Source organism: Ovis aries, chromosome 6, assembly GCF_016772045.2.
Source record: "Ovis aries strain OAR_USU_Benz2616 breed Rambouillet chromosome 6, ARS-UI_Ramb_v3.0, whole genome shotgun sequence".
Lineage (NCBI taxonomy): Eukaryota > Metazoa > Chordata > Mammalia > Artiodactyla > Bovidae > Ovis > Ovis aries.
The window spans coordinates 67,204,842-67,226,907 of record NC_056059.1 but is presented as its reverse complement, the minus strand read 5'-3'; the positions used below and the strand labels follow the sequence as shown (position 1 = coordinate 67,226,907).

General features: G+C 40.1%; 1 protein-coding gene across 7 annotated transcripts in view; it reads left to right on the top strand.

Moving 5' to 3' along the window:
- CORIN (corin, serine peptidase) overlaps positions 1-22,066 on the top strand; it is a 297,895-nt gene that overhangs the window by 46,321 nt on the left and 229,508 nt on the right. For all 7 annotated transcript variants that reach the window (XM_060417076.1, XM_060417075.1, XM_060417074.1 and 4 more), the window contains one exon: positions 20,133-20,277. In XM_060417076.1, coding sequence (XP_060273059.1) covers positions 20,133-20,277 — 145 coding nt within the window. The remainder of the gene's footprint in view (positions 1-20,132; positions 20,278-22,066) is intronic.

Here is a 22,066-nt window from a genome sequence, read left to right as displayed (position 1 = left end):
GTTAACATGATTAATCTTAAAGGTTAATACTTATTTCTCCTATATGTTAGTTATATTCATTATAAGAGCAGGGAATATGGAGATTTAGCAGCAAACATCAGCCCAACAAATGAAAATCCTTTCACCAATGTTCCCCTTAAGATCTATTTAGTCTTAAGATAGTGATAAAGTTACATTTTTACCTAGCAAGGACACAGTGATTTATAACAAAGTACAGTGATCTATTACAAAAGAGAAAATTCACTAACTCAAAAAGTCTAGTATTGCTAACCTTAAAAACTACTATATTTCCTTTTCTGTATTCCAAATACATTGATTAATATATTCCCAGGTACCTAAGGATATGGAGGCCTGGCAGCAATCATTGACTCAACAATGAGAAAAGCCCTATGCTAATTAAGACTCTCAAAATACTCCAAAACTCTCTGTACTGTTTATGGTTGAGAGGTAGTAAACAATCCTGTGTGTAGTGGCAGAAGTATGGATAATCCTGTCACACAAGCTAGTTTGCCAGCAGAGAGGTTTGACCTGAGACACCCTTATCCCACCCAGGGCAGGGAATTAGCAGCAATTATTGGCACAACAAATGAAAAACCCTTCACCAATATAATTCCTAACCAACCCACTATTCTGACAATTTCCCAAAAGAATTTGTCTTTAGTAAGTCTAAAACATGTCATGCCTCTCAGGTTGGGAGGCAGTAAACAATCACATGTGGCCTGACGAACCTATACAGGCGGGCTAGAAAGCCTTCAGAGGAGTTTGTAAGTTGAAACACTCTTGTCACGCCTAGGAATTTTTATTGACTTGGAGCTGCATGTTTACTCCTTCTCCGAGAGAACCGGTGGGGAACAGCCCCCCATAAAGTCAGAGGTGTAGGTGAGAGCATGAAACAGTAAAGTAGATAGACTCTGGTTTTGGGGGTAGATGCTCGGGAACTGGAGGTTTCCTGAGGCTTGATCACGCCTTTGTGTATGCCAAGCCTCCTTCCTCATGACCTTTGTCATGGGCGGAGTTCCTCATGGTGGCCCCTGGCAATTTCCTCATAAGATATTTTCTTTCCTAGACTATTTTTGTCTCTATTTGTTCCCTCCTCTTCTAGGGAGACCTCACTAAGTTTGAAAGCCTTCAACCTGTTTGAGTTTGGTTATTCTCCATTTGTATTTCATGTAGGTCTATACTCCTTGCTGAGCTTGCATTTAGTTTCTTTTTGCTTTCTGGCCAACAGTTTCTCCCTTTCTTACTCTTCTAAATTTTCCCCTACAAGGACTCCTGTAGCCAGAAATATGCTCGGTGAATTCAAGGTCTGCCAAAACCTTCCATTTTAAATAAACCTCCCCAGCTGGTTAATTTCTATCCAAGAGGTTTTCTTCTATCAGGTCCTCTTCTAACCTAGGCTTGGACTCAGTCTGTTATGGACTGCCCAGTTCCCTTTTAAAGTGTTTCATCTTTGCTGTGTTTTCTCTTATTTCTATCAATTTTCTATAACATTCAGTAAGTGTATACACAATACTTATGTACTCACCTATAATAACTGTGTCAGACTGAAACTTGATGCTAAAGACTTCTAGAAGGATATATGTTATCTGGATTTTCTAAATCTTACCCCATCCAGTATATCTAGATTTTCAATAGCTGCTTGACATAGCTGTCCAGTCTTGAAGGCTTGGTTCCCTAATTATTCTTTGTTAAAAAATAATTTTATTTTTGGCTGTGCTGGGTCATGACTGCTTCACGGGCTTTTCTCTAGGGGTAGGGGTGAGGGGCTGCTCTCTAGGTGCAGCACGCAGGCTTCTCATTACAGTGGTTTCTCTTGTGGTGGAGCATGGGCTCTAGGGCATGTGGACTTCAATAGTTGTGGCACGTGGGCTCAGTGGCTCCTGAGCTCTAGAGCAAAGGCTCAATAGTTGTGGCATGTGGGCTTAGTTGCTCTGGAACACGTGGGATCTTCCCTGATCAAGGATCAAATCCATGTCTCCTGCATTGGCAGGCAGATTCTTTACCATTGAGCCACTGGGAAAGCCCCCTATAATTATTCTTGTAATGAACTATCTGCAGCTTTAAGAAAGTGTGAAAGTGTTAGTCACTCAGTCATGTCCAACTCTTTCCAACCCCATGGACTATTGCCCACCAGGCTCCTCTGTCTATGGAATTCTCCAGGCAAGAATACTGGGGTGAGTTGCCATTCCCTTCTCCATGGGATCTTCCCAACCCAGGGATCAAACCCAGGTCTCATGCATTGCAGGCAGATTCTTTATCATCTGAGCTACGAGGGAAGCTTTAAGAGGCTTTCAGTAATTTCTCAGGTCCTTGCTTCCTTGGGGGCAGTCAATTCATTTATTCTTTGAGAGCCTGCTCTTTCTCCACTCTTTTATTTCTTCAGGTTCCAGACATATATTATCATCTAGTAACCTCTAAGAACATCTCCTTTTTCCAATAGTCTAAGGATATTAGACTGGTTATAACTCTTTGTCTTTCTATATTGATATGTTTAGATCTTTAGAGTCACATTTTCTCCTTCCTATCTGCTCAGCCTATCTGCTCAAACCTCAGTCTTTCTCTTAAGGAAATCTCTTCCTTCAGCGTCACCAATTCGTTGGTCTGAAGATAAGACTGAAGTGTGTTTTTCAAACCATTCCACATTGACTTCCTGAGTTAAACTGCTTCTGTAGAGTCAGGACATTCAATTGCACAGGCCTTTTGAATTGCTCTTTTAGCTTTGCATTTGTAAAAGTTTTGTTGAATTGTGTTCTTACTTCACCTCAAAAAGATGGAATACACGAAGATAAAGGGTTGCATTCTCTTTTGTTTGTTTTGTAGCAAAACCAACTACCATTCTCTGATGAAATCAATGAATTAGGTCTCTAAAATCTAGAACCATTGTCAGAGGTTAGTTAACACATTTAGAGTGAATTAGAACCATGAGATGGAGGACAATAGAATGGGAAAGACTAGATAGAGATCTCTTCAAGAAAATTAGAGATATCAAGGGAACATTTCATGCAAAGATGGGCTCAATAAAGGACAAAAATGGTACGGACCTAACAGAAGTAGAAGATATTTAGAAGAGGTGGCAAGAATACACAGAAGAACTATACAAAAAAGATCTTCATGACCCAATCACAACAATGTGATCACTCATCTAGACCCAGACATCCTGGAACGTGAAGTAAGTGGGCTTAGGAAGCATCACTACAAACAAAGCTGGTGGAGGTTGATGGAATTCCAGTTAACCTATTTTAGATCCTAAAAGATGATGCTGTGAAAGTGCTGCACTCAATATGCCAGCAAGTTTGGAAAATGCAGCAGTGGCCACAGGACTGGAAAAGATCAGTTTTCATTCCAATTCCAAAGAAAGGCAATGCCAAAGAATACTCAAACTACTGCACAATTTCACTCATCTCACACACTAGCAAAGTAACACTCAAAATTCTCCAAGCCAGGCTTCAACAGTATGTGAACCATGAACTTCCAGATGTTCAGGCTGGATTTAGAAAAGGCAGAGGAACTAGAGATCAAATTGCCAACATCTGTTAGATCATTGAAAAAGCAAGAGAGTTCCAGAAAAACATCTGCTTTATTGACTATGCCAAAGCCTTTGATTCTGCGGATCACGACAAACTGTGGAAAATTCTTAAAGAGACAGGAACACCAGACTACTTTACTTGCCTCTTGAGAAATCTGTATGCAGGCCAGGAAGCAACGGTTAGAACTGGACATGGAACAACAGACTGGTTCCAGATCAGGAAAGGTGTATGTCAAGGCTGTACATTGTCAATCTGTTTATTTAACTTGTATACAGAGTACATCGTGAGAAACACTGGGCTGGATGAAGTAAAAGCTGGAATCAATATTGCTGGGAGAAATAGCAGTAATCTCAGATATGTAGATGACACCACCCTTATGACAAAAAGCAAAGAAGAACTAAAGAGCCTCTTGATGAAATTGAAAGAGGAGAGTGAAAAAGTTGGCTTAAAGTTCAACATTCAGAAACGAAGATCATGGCATCTGGTCCAATCACTTCATGGCAAATAGATGGGGAAACAATGGGAACAGTGAGAGATTTTATTTTTCTGGGCTTCAAAATCACTGCAGATGGTGACCGCAGCCATGAAATTAAAAGACGCTTACTCCTTGGACGAAAAGTTATGACCAACCTAGACAACATATTAAAAAACAGAGACATTACTTTGCCAACAAAGGTCTGTCTAGTCAAAGTTATGATTTTTCCAGTAGTCATATATGGATGTGAGAGTTCAACTATAAAGAAAGCTGAGCGCTAAAGTATCGATGCTTTTGAACTGTAGTGTTGGAGAAGACTTTGAGAGTCCCTTGGACTGCAAGGAGATCCAACCAGTCCATCCTAAGGGAGATCAGTCCTGAATATTCATTGGAAGGACTGATGCTGAAGCTGAAACTCCAATACTTTGGCCACCTGGTGCGACGAACTGACTCATTTGAAAAGACCCTGATGCTGGGAAAGATGGAATGTGGGAGGAGAAGGGGCTGATAGAAGATGAGATGGCTGGATGGCATCACGGACTCAATGGACATGAATTTGAGTAAACTCCAGGAGTTGGTGATGGACAGGGAAGCCTGGCATGCTGCAGTCCATGGGGTCGCAAAGTCAGACAAAACTGGGTGACTGAACTGAACTAATGGAGGACTGCAACATTTGTAAACAAGCTCTGTGTATCTGAGTAATTGGTTCCACCTCTTGTTGATTTCTTTCCATGGACCTGAATGCAGCTTATAACAATGTGGACTAAGCGTGTCCTGGTTCCCTTTGCCCCATGGTTAACTCGTAGTCCTTTCTGCAAACCATGTGACTCTCCTGTTAAACAGTCTTGAAGTTACCCATGATGCTGTATATGGCGGAAGTAGGCTGTCAGCTCCCAGATGGCAAGGACCGTCTTTCCTGTCTTCCTATACTTACAGCTTGGCTGTGCACAAAATAGGTGCTCAATAAGCATGAATGGAATAAACCAAACTAATGAGATTTCTAACATGAAACAGACTTTTTTTTTTTTTTTTGGTAATGGAAACCTCAGTGCATACCATCTCTATATTGTCCAACTAGATCTTCATGAAATACAGCAACATGTATGATGAATGTTGAGTTTGAAATCCACTTTTGCTCCAGGTATTCAGAAAGAAACTGCTGTTCCATCTAATGCATGAAAACCTTACTTGTACTTTTTTTTTCTTTACTACAAGATTCAGCAGGTAGGTTCAGTAGGTTGTCTTCAACATCTGTTTATGTTTTACTTTGCATTGAAATGCCTGAAATGAATTGTTGTAGAGTATAAAATCTATTTTGTCTTGTATGCATCCCCTGATTGTTTTCAGCTGTAGAAAGTTAGGTTTGTAGTTCTCTATTCTGCCAATCAGTTTCAGTTTTTGAAAGTCACAAGATTTCCATCATTATTAGATCAGCGAGTCAATTAGGTGTCTACAGTGGGCACAAATTCAATAGCTTCCTTCATGCTACACAAAAGATAGGTTTGGCTTCATTTGGAAATCTGAGGTTTCTCTGAATTATGCCACAGCTTCCTTAGAAATGAAGTAACTTGTAATCAGAATGTGAAATTCAGAATATTTTAATTAGTAAATGTCAAATATTTAATTTCCTAAAGGATGGAGAGCACAACCCTTCTTTTCCCCCCTATTCTGTAGTCTTCATTGTTTCCAGAAATACATACTGAAAAAAAGGAGGGACCTTTAAGACTCTGCAATATATGCAGAAAGAGTTCTGATATTGTATCTGTCTTAAATGGAATCTTTTATTACTTCAAGATTTGTATCTGCTGTAAAATGATATCATTGACATATTTGAGATTGGGGGCAAAGCCATCTCAAAAGAGGACATGGGGTCTCATTTATCTGCCTCATCTAGGTGGGGGGAGTTGCCTGCTGTTTCTTTCCAAGATCATCTTCAGAAACTATCACAGGCATGTGACCCTCCCACCGGGCTCTAAAGAAAATGGGGTTTACCTTCAAAGTTCTCATGTTGCCTTTGAAGACATCTCCTCACTTTAACAAAGGTTATAACTTTCCTCCAGGGAGACTGATTTGAACAAATTTCATGCTGTGTGTTCAAGAAAAATCAAGACTCCTACAGCTTTCTAAAGTTGAAAGAGATGTTGTTATTATCACTATTTCCTTACTTTTCTTTTGGTTTGTCAATTTCATTTTATTGTTGGAATATTTGTGGTTGGAGCAAGGCATTTATTTTTTATCCTTTATTTACAGATATGAATATATGGGTGGGACAGGGTGATGACTTTATAAGCTCACCTAGATTTTCAGTGGTGGAGACAGTATCGTAGAAATTGCTTCTGAAGCATTCTAGTCTTTTCTCTCATGTTTTAGACTTCAGCTAAATAGCACTATCCTCCAAACAAACACTGAATTGATATGCTGTCTGGATATTGGATTATTATTACAGGTCTTCTTGAAAGGAAAAATATCGTGTTGATATTTGGTCTCCATATTGAATAACTGTTCTGGGATGTGTGACTAGGAAACTCCAGGGAGGACTAGTTGATGCTGTTAATTTTCAAAGAAGAAAATGTGAGCAGGACTGGATTTCAGAACCATGTGTTCTGGTGTGAATTGAGTAATTTCATTTTGAAAGAGTGTGTGAGTTATTTGAACTTTATATGCTTCAATTAAATGCCAGAAAATGGGATGAAAAGACTTACTGAAAACCAGAAACCAGATGCTTGTTCTTCAGGCCTCTTGGGGCATTAAAAACAAACATCACAACAAAAGACATTTGGGTTTGGTATACTTCACTGATGGATGGTTTGGGAGACCTTTTGCTTCTTGACAGAGTGGAAGCTAGTATGAGCGAGGACTGAGAGATGCCTGGTTTGAGAAATAGCTAGATGATTGATCTTATATTCAATAAATCTTCTCTTGATTCACATAAGGAGTGATTTCAGTTTATTGAGGACAGAGAGGAAAGCATCTAGCAGTGGCAGATTTTCCTTTCTAAAATAAGTGGATAACATTGGCTCATTTTTACTCAGTGTACAGAGAGTGGAGGTAGTTTGGAGAAGCTCCATCTCTAACACTGAAACAACAATTCACATCACATTTTGGACTGATGGTTGTGTGCAGGATACTGTTCCAGGCTGACTGTTAGCTGGTGGAATCTTAGCATCTGCCTTTTCTCAGGATCATGGATCATGGACCATGGACCATGAGGACCATGATGTGACGATGTAACATGTCCACAGAGTTTAGGGGGAGCTCCTGTGCCTGGTGCAGGCTACATCAGCTGGAGTGACCTTGTGCTCATGGTAGGCTGTTCTCTGGTAACAGTAAGTATGAAGGCCTGTGCAGTTCATCACCTTCCTGTCTAAAGAATCAGGGTGCTCAATGAGCCTCAAACCAAGTACATGGTATTGCCTTTGGATGTCTTGTTCTTAATTGTTTTTAACATTGTAAGCAATTTTTTTGTGTAGGACAGATGGTCACAGAATTCTACCATGATTTTACATACAACCCCATCCATTAAAATGTGCACATTCATTTTAGTTTAAGAATATTTTCTTATTTTGACTTGACCATATCATAAAGTTGAGAGCTATGAATAGAATTTTACTAAATCCAGATTGACGTATGGATTAGGATAAACTTTGTGTAGTAATATTTGTGCAGCTGAAGTTCAGACTATGTTACTTAACTATCCTGCATTAACCAAGTATACTTAATTTCACAATTGGACTTAATATAATTATTTCTTCATAAAATCTATAATATAGCATCACATTATAAAGGTAGAATTACCCTTTACATTTTAAAATATTCTGTTGATGAGAAACAGTTTATATACAACTTCAAGTTTGTCTCTTTGTAATTTAAACATGTCCTATTTGAAATAAAAATATTAGCATATCTCTTATATTTGATGCTATACCTTAAAAGTAGTAAGCTGATGTTAGTCTCTTTGTGGATGGTATCATTTGGTGAATATTATAAATTCTTGAGCTCTTGCAGGCCAAAATGGCATATGTTTAGCAAAACTTTGGAATTTTTCTTCTTGTTGTTAATTGTTGTTGATGTTATTAAATATAAACTTGACCCTCTTTTTTGTTTCAATCTTTGCTATTGAAAATGATTTTTCTTGCACTGTCTTAAAGCATACAACATCTTTGGGAACTGATGATCAAGGCCAATACTTACATGTCATTCTCAGGGCAAAACATTTGAAGCTATGGAAGTTGTAGAAGATTTCACATTTTCTGGAATTCCATTTCATTCTCTGGCAGTATTTTATAAATTCTTTATAATTTGCTTATTTTCTTATCATTTTCCGTGTCTACAAAAGGTGGAGAATAGTAAACTTCTGTAAAGATTCCACATAATCAAGGCTTTATTAGATAATTAGGTTAAAGTTTTAAAAATAATTTTGAAATGTGAGCTCTAGAAATAATACCACAGAGAGGCCGTTTCTAAGACGTAGCTCTCATTGTCCAACTGCCATGAGTGGTCATCCTCCGTTAGGCTGTCTGACTTGCAAGGAGGGCAGAAGCATGGAGACTCAAGAAGTCTGTTGCTTACCCTGCAATGGCTACATTATGAGATCTGGTCCTGCGTAGGTTTGGGATCACCTGAGGTCAGCTCTGTGTGGCTCAGTGGGGGAAACCTCAGTCTGTCTTTGTAGACAGATCTGGAGAGTAGATAGCATGTTCCAGGAAGCCCCGAAAGCAGTGATCTAGAATTCAAGACAAATTAAAAACCATGGATCTCTAGTCACCTTCAGAATTTCAGAAAAGGGAATCAGTTTAGATCTGCCTTTTTCATTGATTAGCTTGAATTTTTTTAATTAAATTACTCACAAAGATCCTCACGTTCCTCTTCTGTAAATGGGTATGGTGATAGCACCCACTCAGTAGAGCTGTCTTGAGTATTTCTGTATCTGACACATTTAGAGGAATGCCTGGCTCACAGGAAAACGTCAGTGGGTTTCTGGCTATACTATTACTATTATAATGACTGTAATAATTATTCACACATGGAGCAGTAGCATTCAATTCCTTGTATTTTTAAGACTCTTCTGACAATGGGAGGGTGTAGTAGAAGAGTTTATCCATTATTTTTGATATTTTTATGAAGTGTGTACTACAAGCCAGGCCTTTTAAAAATACTGGGGCTACAATGAGAAGCAAAACCCAACTTGGTCCCTGACCTCATAGAGTCTACAGTCTAGCAGGAATAATCAACATAATCTAATATTCAAACAAATATATGTAAATGATAACTGGGATATAGGACAGAAAGACCAGAACAAGCATGGGTCATGAGTTGATGTGTAAGGGTGACCTGAGTGACTCCCAAAGGTTGGGGATGGAGGGAGGCCAGTCCAGGCAAAGAGTGATAATGGGGAACTGAGAGGACCTAGGTGGCTGGTGTGGAGAGAAGGCGATGGGCTTGAGAGGTGTAAAGTCATGAACTGCTGTAATTAACCTGGTGTAGGCAGGGCACACCTAGAGAGTGTCCAGATCCTGCTACTCAAAGTATGGTCCTCACACCACCCTCATCAGCATCCTCTGGGAGCTGGTAAGAAATGCAGAATCTCAAGCCCCACCCCACCACCTCCAAAGCTACTGGGTCAGACTCTCTGCATGTGATTCATGTGCACAATGAAGTCGGAGAAGCACTGTCTTCTAGAACAGGTTAGGAAAACTGTTTTTTGTCTTTCAAGTCTCTGGAGGGTTTTATGTAGGCAGGTGACACATCCACATGAGCATTTTGAAAAGACCTCTTCGGTCAGTGTGGCATTTTGAAGGGGAAAGGTGAGGATGTGGGGAAAGAAGATAGGACCAACCTTACTTTGAATGGTTTGCTGTCTACTAATCCCTATTTAAAAACATTTTGGCTGTCACACTTTACTTAGTAAATTACAGATTAGCAATTTTTAATTACAAATCACTAAGCTGTAAATTTTTCTTCTGAACTTATCCTGATTGATGACATAAATGCTGTGCTTAGTTGCTCAGTCATGTCCGACTCTTTGTGACTCCATGGACTGTAGCCCGCCAGACTCCTCTGTTCATGGGGATTCTCCAGGCAAGAATACTGGAGTGGGTTGCCATGCCCTCCTCCAGGGGATCTTCCCAACCCAGGGATGAAACCCAGGTCTTCCACATTGCTTGTGGATTCTTTACCATTTAAGCCACTAGGGAAGCCCAAGAATACTGGAGTGGGTAGCTTGTCTGTTTCCAGCCAACAGGAAAGAGGAAAGGCAATACCCCTGTCTCGGAAAATACTTCCTGGAAGTCACATTGACCATTTTGAAATTCATCTCATGGTCCAGAGCTTGACCACATGGCCTCACACAACTCTAGAAGAGACTGGGAAATGGTGTCTTCATTCTAAATGTAGGGTTCTGTTTCTAAGATCAAAGGAAAGAATAGATGCTGGGAATCAGTTAGTCTCTTTTTCATACCAGAAACTCAGATGAGGCAGAAAGAGATTGCTTCTGTCTGGGTAGTCAAGGAAGTCTTCCTGAATGAGATGGAATTTGAGTTACTCCTTTAAGGATTGGGATTTATGTAGATTGATGTGGGAGAAATAGTCTGGAACCATGATTTTGAAACTGTGTGCTGAAGTACCCTATGACACTGCAGTGATTCATAGAGGCTGCTGGTAATTTTCAATTTTTGAGGGAAATCTAGTGATATTTGACATTTGTTGGTTACCAAATGAAATACTAGCTTGACATAGTTCACATTTTCAACGTGGGATTGTGCTCTATTCCTTTTGAGGTCATTCTATCTTCATAAATCTGGGTTCTTGGTGGTTGCTGTGTAGAAAGTTGTATCAGGCAAGAATCTACTTGGAACAGGCAATGTGTGGAGGTGTTTTTCAATCTGATTCCGAGGTTAAAGTGTTGAGCAGTGCTCAACCGATGCATACTTCCCAAGATGGTAAATAATCGTGGTTAAGGATGGCATGAAAATATCTAAAGCTTTTAACTTATATGTAGTAGTTTTTCAAATGTTTACCAAATTTTTAGGATATGAGTACTTAAAAAATTGTTTGATGAAGCTACTTAATAAATGGAACCATTAAGCACTTCTTTTGGCCTAGGTCCACTGAAAATAGTACCTACACACTGATGGTACCATGAACCTAGAATGTCTGGGGATTGCTGATGTGTGGGGTTAACAGAGTTACAAGGCTACTTCTTTCTTAACATAGGTGGTGTTGAAAAATATTTTTCTATAATAAAATCCATGATAATTTACTTTTTAAAACAACATTTTCTAACTGACTTCAAAGATCATGATAGGAAATTTGAGTATGGAGTAGTACTAATAAATAGTCCTAGTAAAAACTGATGTTATATTTTTTAGTATATTTTCCCTGAAAGGAAATATTTTTTTATTATTTTATCAAATATATTCTCTCACCTAAAGTGTTTTTGGATGATTTAAGAATAGACCTTATGAGGCATATATCATTTTTTAAAGAAGGATTATTTACATAGTTGTGTACAGAGAATTTTTGTTTAGGTGGTTGAGTTCAGTTATTTATTCAACAGGTGTTAATCTATTCCTGACTTGTGTTCTAGATACTGGGCATACACTAATAAGAAGGGGCAATATTTGCTTACATAGAGAGAGATACAACTGAGTTAGTATTATTTATGCTATTATTTGAGGCTTCTCCAGTGGCTCGGTGGGAAAAGAATCCGCCTGCAATGCAAGAGACACAGGAGATGCGGGTTCAATCCTGGGTCAGGAAGATCCCCTGGAGAAGGAAATGGTAAACCACTCCAGTATTCTTGCCTGAAAAATCCCATGGACAGAGGAGCCTGGTGGGCTATAGTCCAAAGCGTAGCAAAGAGTCGGACATGACTGAGTGACTAAGCACATAGAGCGCATTGTATGCTATTATTTTTGCCTGTTTTTGCAGAAGCAGGAATAAATTTGTACTTTCTCCTTTATAATCTTCTGAGTATCTGTTGGTCCTTAGAGTTTATAATGCATGTTGCAGTCCTATTTAAGTTTGAACATCCCTGAAACTTAGTGCTTTCCTTTCTTCTTCAAGTGTAATGCATTAAAAGTCTGGATAATTTTTTTTAAGATTATCTTTGAACGTTTTTATGAAATAACCATGTAGTACAGCAATAATTATGCAGTTTCTTTTTTTATTGCCAGTTTGCCACCAGTACAATTATATCAGGTTTTACTAAGGGCCCTAGTAAGAGATAATGTGATTTTCTTAAAAGAATTTATAATTTGATTTGGCTATCATATTAAGATTTATAACAATTAAAATAGCCATGGATGCACGGATACACTGATACTCTGTATCAGGAGTTGGCAAACTTTGTCTGTAAAGGGCCTGATAGTAAATATTTTTGGCCTTGTGGGCCACATGGCTCTGTTAAAACCACTCAGTGCTATTGCTGTAGCAGGAAAGCAGCTGTAACAGTATACAATGCATGAACAGGGCTGTATGCTAATAAAACTTTATGGTAAAAACAGGCAGTGTTGAGGCAATTCCCATTTGATGGTTTTTATTTTCTCCATTTGGTGGGAATTGGGATGGATCCTTTTCTGAAAGTGAGGGCAGAAGGCAGAAGAGTAGGGAAAGATAGTTGGAGGAGAATAGAGAAGACTTTAAACTAGCAATCAGTCAGTCCTGTTAAGTAACTTTTTACAGCCACACATTCAGTTGTCCAGGTGTAGATATATAGAGAAGATTGTTGAATTCATCTCATGTTGACCTTTATAAGATGAGGGAGAAGAAAATCCAGAGGGGGCAAAGTGGTTCAGGGCATTAGCAAGAGTATCATTGAAATAATGACCCAAAGATTTTAAAGAAGGTATGTAGGGAAATGAAGAAAGGAGAGAGTTGATAGAGTTGATAGAGTGGCAGAAGAAAGAGGATCAATGGACAAAGTCCTGCAAGTGTCAGAGAATGGCTGTTGTGATGAATGGGTAAAGAAGATGTGATATCTGTCTCTCAATATGCACACACAATGGAATATTACTCAGACATAAAGAATGAAGTAATGCCATATGCAGCAAACATATGGACCTAGAAATTATCATACTAAGTATGATAAGTAAGCCAAAGACAAATATCATGATATTGCTCCAAAGTAGAAGCTAAAAAAATACAAATGAACTATTTAGAAAACAGAAATAAACTCACAGACATAGAATACAAGCTTATGGTTACCAAAGAGGAAGGGAGTGGGTAGGGATAAATTAGGAGTTTGGAATTAACATAGCCAAACTACTTTATATGAAATAGATAACCAACAGCTAGGTCGTTGTTGGTTATCTATTTTATAGATAATACGGGGATTGATACTCAATATTTAGTAATAATGATAAGGGAAAAGAATCTGAAAAAGAATATGTATGTGTGTATATACACACACAATTAACTGAGTCACTGTGCTATACACATGAAACTTACACATTATAGGCAAACTATAGGCTTTAAAAAAGAGACAGAATGGCTGTCGTGAAAATAGTTTAATCAGTATGCCAAGAGGCAAGCATAACAGAATTAAAAATGTAAAAGAGATGAATGAGAAAATATCCCAATGGAACCAGAGACTCAAGGAGATATTCTAGTTAGGTAGATTATATTCAGCATATGTAAGCCAGCATGATACCTTTTAAAATAAATGTAGTCTTTAAGACATAAGAAATGAATCTTTACTAACAAGATTAGTAAAACATAAGAACTACAATGCAAAAGAATGCTCAAACTACTGCACAATTGCACTCATCTCACACACTAGAAAGTAATGCTCAAAATTCTCCAAGCCATGCTTCAGCAATACATGAACTGTGAACTCCCTGATGTTCAAGCTGGTTTTAGAAAAGGCAGAGGAACCAGAGATCAAATTGCCAACATCTGCTGGATCATGGAAAAAGCAAGAGAGTTCCAAAAATAACATCTATTTCTGCTTTATTGACTATGCCAAAGACTTTGTCTGTGTAGATCACAATAAACTGTGGAAAATTTTGAAAGAGATGGGAATCCCAGACCACCTGACCTGCCTCTTGAGAAACCTATATGCAGGTCAGGAAGCAACAGTTAGAACTGGACATGGAACAACAGACTGGTTCCAAATAGGAAAAGGAGTATGTCAAGGCTGTATATTGTCACCCTACTTATTTAACTTCTATGCAGGGTGCATCATGAGAAACGCTGGACTGGAAGAAACACAAGCTGGAATCAAGATTGCTGGGAGAAATATCAATAACCTCAGATATGCAGATGACACTACCCTTATGGCAGAAAGTGAAGAACTAAAAAGCCTCTTGATGAAAGTGAAAAGTGGAGAGTGAAAAATTTGGCTTAAATTTCAACATTCAGAAAACGAAGATATGGCATCTGGTTCCATCACTTCATGGGAAATAGATGGGAAACAGTGGAAACAGTGTCAGACTTTATTTTTGGGGGCTCCAAATTCACTGCAGATGGTGACTGCAGCCATGAAATTAAGAGACACTTACTCCTTGGAAGAAAAGTTATGATCAACCTTGATAGTATATTCAAAAGCAGAGACATTACTTTGTCAACAAAGGTCTGTCTAGTCAAAGCTATGGTTTTTCCAGTGGTCACGTATGGATGTGAGAGTTGGACTGTGAAGAAAGGTGAGCACTGAAGAATTGATGCTTTTGAACTGTGGTGTTGGAGAAGACTCTTGAGAGTCCCTTGGACTGCAAGGAGAGCCAACCAGTACATTCTGAAGGAGATCAGCCCTGGGGTTTCTTTGGAAGGAATGATGCTAAAGCTGAAACTCCAGTACTTTGGCCACCTCATGGGAAGAGTTGACTCATTGGAAAAGACTCTGATGCTGGGAGGGATTGGGGGCAGGAGGAGAAGGGGATGACTGAGGATGAGATGGCTGGATGGCATCACGGACTCGATGGATGTGAGTCTGAATGAACTCTGAGGATTGGTGATGGATAGGGAGGCCTGGCGTGCTGCGATTCATGGGGTCACAAAGAGTTGGACACGACTGAGTGACTGAACTAATCTGAAGAACTACATATTTGAAATATGTGTGGGTCAGCCAGTTGCACTGTTCCCTGCTTGCACTGTTGGAGTGCTTGGCTTACAGTTTCAAGTATGTGGAGGGTAGATTCTCGAAGAGGGTACCTTCTGCAGAGAGGGCTGTTGAGTCCACCTAAATAAAACTTAGGAATTGTCTTAGTGGTTTAGCTCATCTGGCCTCATTCACCCAACAGTAAAGTCTGAGAGTTGCATTATATTCAGAAGAACCTCAATGGCTTCTCCAGTGGCTCAGATGGTAAAGAATCTGCCTGCAGTGCAGGAGACCTGGGTTTGATCCTTGGGCTGGGAAGATCCCCTGGAGAAGGAAATGGCAACCCACTCCAGTATTCCTGCCTGGAAAATCCCATGGACAGAAGAGCCCGGTGGGCTACAGTCCAAGAGATCACAAAGAATCAGACACAACTGAGTGACTAACACTTTCACTTTTCAAAGGGCCTCTGACTAATGCAGCATTTACAGTAATAGTCTTAAGTGGCTATGAATGCTAGAGAAAAGTTAAACACTTGAGGAAAGGGCTGAGGTTTCCTCTAAGTATTTCTTAGTTCTAGATTTTTTCTAAGTATTTCTTCCTCTTCCCCCCTGCATAAAAGGAATCAATTTCATAGTCACTGGAGAAAGCATTTGCACTAATCATGAATATGGTTTCTGGAGATCAAGCACTTGTTGATATACTTATATAAGATAATAAAATGAGCCACTGGCACTTTGCCTACTGATTTTCACTTATGAATACTAAATGGGATGTATTTGGCCATAGGATTTCAGATAGCACTGAGGCCACTGTACATTTGCAACCCAAGAAGATCATTCCTACACTGCTCTTGTGACCCCCTTAACAAAGAAATCTTTTCAATTGTTGTGGAAGCCAAAGAAAGTTCATAACTCCTTACCTCTCTGGGTGTATTTTATCACTCTTTTAAATTATAACAGGACTTTTCAGTGATACTTTTCTGAGAATCATGGCTAGTTCAAGTGCTGGTTCTTTACAATGTCTTAAGTGATCTTCTAGCAAGAAATTGTATTCCTGTCTTTTCAATTCCTGTAAGCCTCACAGTGCTGATCATTTGCTATCTCAAAATGTAGTTATTTATGTCCATATCTTACCTCTCCTACAAGACTGTGAGCTTTGGAGGAACAGTAGTTCTTAGATTATTGTTAAATTCATCACTGTGCTTATTATAATTAGTAGATGTATCAATAACCACTTCTTGAGTAAATGAAGCAAAAAAGTCAGTTCTACTATGGTCTCTGAGCTATAGTTCCACACTGGTATTTTACAGGTAAATGTTATGTCCAAGCCTCAAATGATACCACCCATCACTGTTATAAGCAGTGTGTTATAAAGATATTATATTGCATCATTCTGTTAATTCTCGTTGAGTGAAATCTGAAACTGGCCCCCATATATGGAGGACAAGGAGAGGCTGAAGAAAGAGGTAGACTGCCGGGATCCAGCCCCAGTGGATCCAGGGTATCTGAAGTGGGGATGGCGTCGGTGAGGAGAGATTTATTTATTTAGAGATATAAAGAGAGATTAGGAAAAAATAGTGCAGTGGAGAAAATAGAGGAGAAAAGAGGCTGAAATTCCTTGGTTTACACAGGAAGCCAATAAAGCCCCAAGACAAGAGACTTGCACTGTCCACATAGGCCGCAGGTGCCCTCCTGGTCTCCTGAGGGAGTGAAGACACAGAGCGCCTTCCCGTTCAGGTCTTAGAAGCCCAGGCAAATGAGTAGACACGGCGAGCCTCTGTACTCCAGACGGGAATTAGCCTGAAAAGGAGAGAAAGAAAAGAAGACACGAGGGAAACCAGTCTTTCCAGGAACTGGTCTATCTCTTTATTTTTCAGGAAAGCTTTTATACTTTAAGTTGTACATAGAGATAAATGGGAAATACAAAGTCATGCGGGGTCAGCAGTCCTGACCCTTATCGATACCAGGCACTTCTTTATGCATGCATACAAAGTTCTTAGGTCATTTTACATCATCTTCTGGCCAGGGGGCCTGCTAACATTTTATGACCCTTTCTTTCTGATAATGGTCAGTCAGCCAGAAAGCTTTTTTTTCCCAAGGGTGATTTTTCTTAAACCAGGCACCACCCTCCTAAGGCACCAGATAAAGTTGCATTCCTACAGGGCAAAGGTGCAGTGGGCTATAATCAAGAAAAGAATTTACTAGCCTAAGGTCTAACGTGATTAACATCAAAGCTTATTACTTATTTTTCCCATATGCCAGTTATATCAATTAATGTATATAAGGGACAAGGGATATTGAGACTTAGCAGCAAATATTGGCTCAACAATGAAACCCTCCACCAGTATATTTCTAACAATCCACTAATACTACACTAACAATTTCTAACTTCTCAAAAGACTCTGTATTTAAAAAGTTTGGAGCTTCTTGTACCTCTCACGGTTGGGAGGCTGTGAACAATCACATGTGTGGTTGTAAGAGGCCAGATAAACTTGTCAGGCAGGCTACAGAGCCATCAGAGGAGTTTTTGGACTGAAACACTCTTGTTATGCCCAGGAGACTTATTAACTGGAGCTCTAAGTTAACTCTTTTCAGAGAAAGGTGGTGAGGGATAGCCCCCTGTTAATGTCAGAAGAGTTGGTGAAAGGCATAATGGAATAAGGCAGACAGACTCTATTTTTGGGGTGGATGCTCAAGAACGTCCAGGGGGGTTCCCTCGAGGCCTGATCTTGCCTTTGCCTGTCAGGCCTCTTCCTCATGACCTTTGCCATGGGCGGGATTCCCCATGCTGGCTCCCGGCAGTAGATCATTCCAGATTGCTAGGTGGCAGTTTTAATAACCAAGGTAACTTACTTGCAAGGTTTGTCTTGGGTGACTACAAGGTCATTAGATCTCCACACCTGCCAGAATCATATAATGGGATTCAGTCATGTGTATCATCTGGATGGTCTCAGCAGCACATTGCTTACTCAAGGCTGCATCCTTGAAAACAGCTTTGGCTGTGGGAACACTGGGTGTAACATACATTCTGAGGACAGAATAGTGGGTGAGGAGCCTCTGATTGCCTGAGTCCAGCTCATGGGTCAATGTGATGGGTCACATCCTTTCCATGACCTCCTCCAAAATGGTGCCAAGTATTTGTATATTAAGTCTGAGGGATCTCACATTGGTGGGTCAATTAAACCAGGTTCAAAAGGCATGGATCAGTAAAGGTGTTAATCTAGGAAATCAAGCCATTCTCAAGCTAACATCGTATGTTCATTCAAGTAATGTCTCCCACAGAGAATTCTTAAAATTATAGACAGTGTCACCACATCAGTATGTTTAGTGAACACTGTTTGGAATATGTGTTAGTGAACAAGAGTTGATTTTGATGTAGGAGGAACAAAGCAGAAATAGAGAATGGCATACGCCTTGCATTGCATCAAAGTTGCCTTTTTATACACGGGAAACTATCAGGTGTTAGTTATATGCCAGAAAAGATCAAGTGTAAGATCATTGGTTAGGACTTCTCAATTGTGATATGGCTTTCTCAAAGGTCATTTGGTTTTAAAAATTAGATACTTCTTACAGGGGAAGAACCAACAAAACCTGGTAATGAATGGCATGGAGGAGATCATGGAAAAGTCTGGAGTCTTGGGCTTGTAGGAGTAGTGGAATTTGTTTTAGCACATATATGGAAGTCAGGAGAAGAACTAGTTTGAAAGTGAAAAAATGACAGTGAAAGTTGCTCAGTTGTGTCCGACTCTTTGTGACCCCATGGACTATACAGTCCATGGAATTCTCCAGGCCAGAATACTGGAGTAGGTAGCTTTTCCCAGGGATTGAATCCAGGTCTCCTGCATTGCAGGCGGATTCTTTACCAGCTGAGCCACAAGGTAGGGTTAAAGAAGGAAATTAGTTTGGTTGTGGACATGCTGAGAAGAGATGACACTATGCATTAGGCATGAGAAATTTATGATCTAACTTGAAAGGAAGTTCAGGACTCAAGAGATTCAAGAGCTGGGTACACCAAGGCTATAGTTCAAGCTCTGAAACTGTCAGAAATGGCATGGAGAGTCAGAAGTCTTAAAGAGAACCATAAGAAACATTTTAATTAATGGGATCAGAAGTGTTGCTCACTGTGACTCAAATCACTTTTAAGTCCATCTCTGTTGAACAAGTTACTGCACTAAGCCAGTTGCAATACATGAATTTCCAGACATTGTTTCTGACAAGAGATTGAGCTAGCAAAATTTAAAGTTTGAAGATAAGAATTCCAACTTGAATCATCACTTTTGTACCTCATCATTCTCTGATGGGCTGAAGGGGCAGTGTGGACAACAGAGAGATTGTCAGTGGCCAGCAGAACAGGCTCTCTTTCATTACTCAGCCTGCCACTTAATACGTAGTAAGTAATATTCAATCTTGCTGAATCATTAATGGTTAAAAGCTTATTTTATCCAGACTCATTCACATTTGGGTTAGGACTAATGAGACAAACAAGAATGAAATCTGGATGATGCCCTGTCCACCCTACTCACCAGTATTTAATCACTGCATTAGGCAGTTTGCTTAGAGCTCTAGGTCAAGGTGAGTTCTACTGTGAAATAATACCAAATTAGCAGATAAGTTTAAACAAATTTAAGATGGAATATGGTTATAAGTCCATATACTCCTGAAAAACATTTCAGAAATAGATGGTTTGCTCAGTCCAGAAAATGGTTTGTACAATCATTTGTTTATTTATTAGTGGGATCTGGTGACTAAACCCATTTCATGCTATGTACTACACAGGAAAATTTAAGCATGATACTGCTGTGGCTCAGATGGTAAAGCATCTGCCTACAATGCAGGAGACCCAAGTTTGAGCCCTGGGTTGGGAAGTTCCCCTGGAGAAGGAAATGGCAACCCACTCCAGTATTCTTGCCTGGAAAATCCCATGGATGGAGGAGCCTGGTAGGCTACAGTCCATTGGGTTGCAAAGAGTTGGACACTAATGAGCGACTTCACTTCACTTCTGCTCTAAATGGACTGCTGTCCTCTAAAATGTCATACTGTGTATTGAATTGGTTTGCAATATTAAAACCATGTTTCATTTTCATCTTCTACTTTAGGTCTTGGGAGCTGATGATGATGACATGGGTGATGGCTGCTCTCGGAAGCTGACAACTGTGAATATTCTTCGTTTCCTCTTGCTGGTCCTGATTCCATGTATCTGTGCTCTCATTGTCCTGCTGGTGATCCTGCTCTCCTTTGTTGGTGAGTGATGCCATTATTAAAGAAAAATGAAGTTAAAATTAACATTAGTATGATTCGTAAGAGTGGTTTCTGCTGCTCTGGATGGTGGTTTACTACGGGAGGATCTTTCTGGGCAAGGAGAAATCTGATTGCTTTTGCATTTGTAAAAGACAAAAGACCTGAATACATTATAGGGAACTGATGATAGAAAGAAATGAAGGCAGGGAGACCAATTTGGTGACTCGCTATCATCTGAGTAAAAGATGGCAAGAGCTTGAATTAAAGCATTTGGTGCATGAAAATCAATGGAAATCAAGACTGCTTAGGATTTTGGCATGAAGGAGAAAGAGGAGTCAAGGTTGACTCTCGGATTTCTAGCTTGGGCAACCAGGTTGGCTTTGGTGCCATCTGTTAACATGGGAAGAAAAGGCAGAGGACTGAGATGCAGGTAGATGGAGGTCAGGCTGGAAGTTCAGTTAGGACATGATAAGCTGGAGATTTTTATGGGACAACTGAATACAGTAGAGCCATAGTTTAAGTGCATTTATCATGAGCAAATTCAACAGTGCAGGCTGGGCCAAGAAATGGAGGACTGTAAGAATTTCTTAACTTCCTAAGAAAATTTCAAGGAAAATTGTGAGTCTGTGCGATTTTTTGGCTTCTGTACACTTTAGAATTTAACTCTCATCCTGCTGTTACTGGTTGGAAGCTGGAACCATCAGGAAGGGAAGCTGAGAAGGGAGCCTAGCCTGCCTGTATTTGTGAAGGTGGGAGTCTCAGCAGAAGTAGCAGGGGTAGATGAACTGTGAGGAGAAAGTGCACTGATTCAAAGCTGAGGACAAAGCCTTGGAGGATGCTGATGTTCAGGGGAGATGAGAAAAGAGGAAGGATCAAGAGATACCAGAGTTGTTGGACAAGAAGGAAAGGATCCCAGAGATGCTGGGTTTCATAGAAGCCTAGGGCAGAGATGGTCAGAGGTCACAGGGTGACAAGTAAGAAGAGGGCAGGAAAACCGCAGGTTTTCTGTTGGAGTTTCAGTCGCCCTGCCCCATATTGTGCCCGCTGTGGTCTGCGCTGGACTAGAGGCAGGACAAACCCTGAAACTGACCTCTGCCCCTCTCTTCTGCCAGGACTCCCTCCCCTCCAGACTTGGCCTGCTTTTGTTTCCTTTCCTGTGCCTTCCAGTAGTTGCTTTTTTATATTTTGTCCAGAGTTTGTAGTTGTTACATCTGGAAGAATCTGTCTGGTAGGTGCTCCCTTGGTCATACATCTGTCATTTGGAATGCTCTCATTGTCATAACCGGAGAAGGCAATGGTGACCCACTCCAGTACTCTTGCCTGGAAAATCCCATGGGTGGAGGAGCCTGGTAGGCTGCAGTCCATGGGGTCGCTAAGAGTCGGACACGACTGAGTGACTTGACTTTCACTTTTCACTTTCACTCTCACTTTTCACTTTCACTCATTGGAGAAGGAAATGACACCCCATTCCAGTGTTCTTGCCTGGAGAATCCCAGGGACGAGGGAGCCTGGTAGGCTGCCGTCTATGGGGTCACACACAGTCGGACACGACTGAAGCGACTTAGCAGCAGCAGCACTGTCATAACACTGTGTGGAATGGCTCATACACTCTAAAGAATACTTCCTTTCATTCTCAGGGTGGAATGCTAATATAAGTTTAAAACCCATTTTTAAGTGCTTTAATGCTTAGAGGCCTCTGAGCAGAGGCTGTTCAGTTTAGTCGCTCAGTCATGTCCGACTCTTTGCGGCAGGGTTCTATTATAACAATGCTTTACTTGGATTTATTGATTTA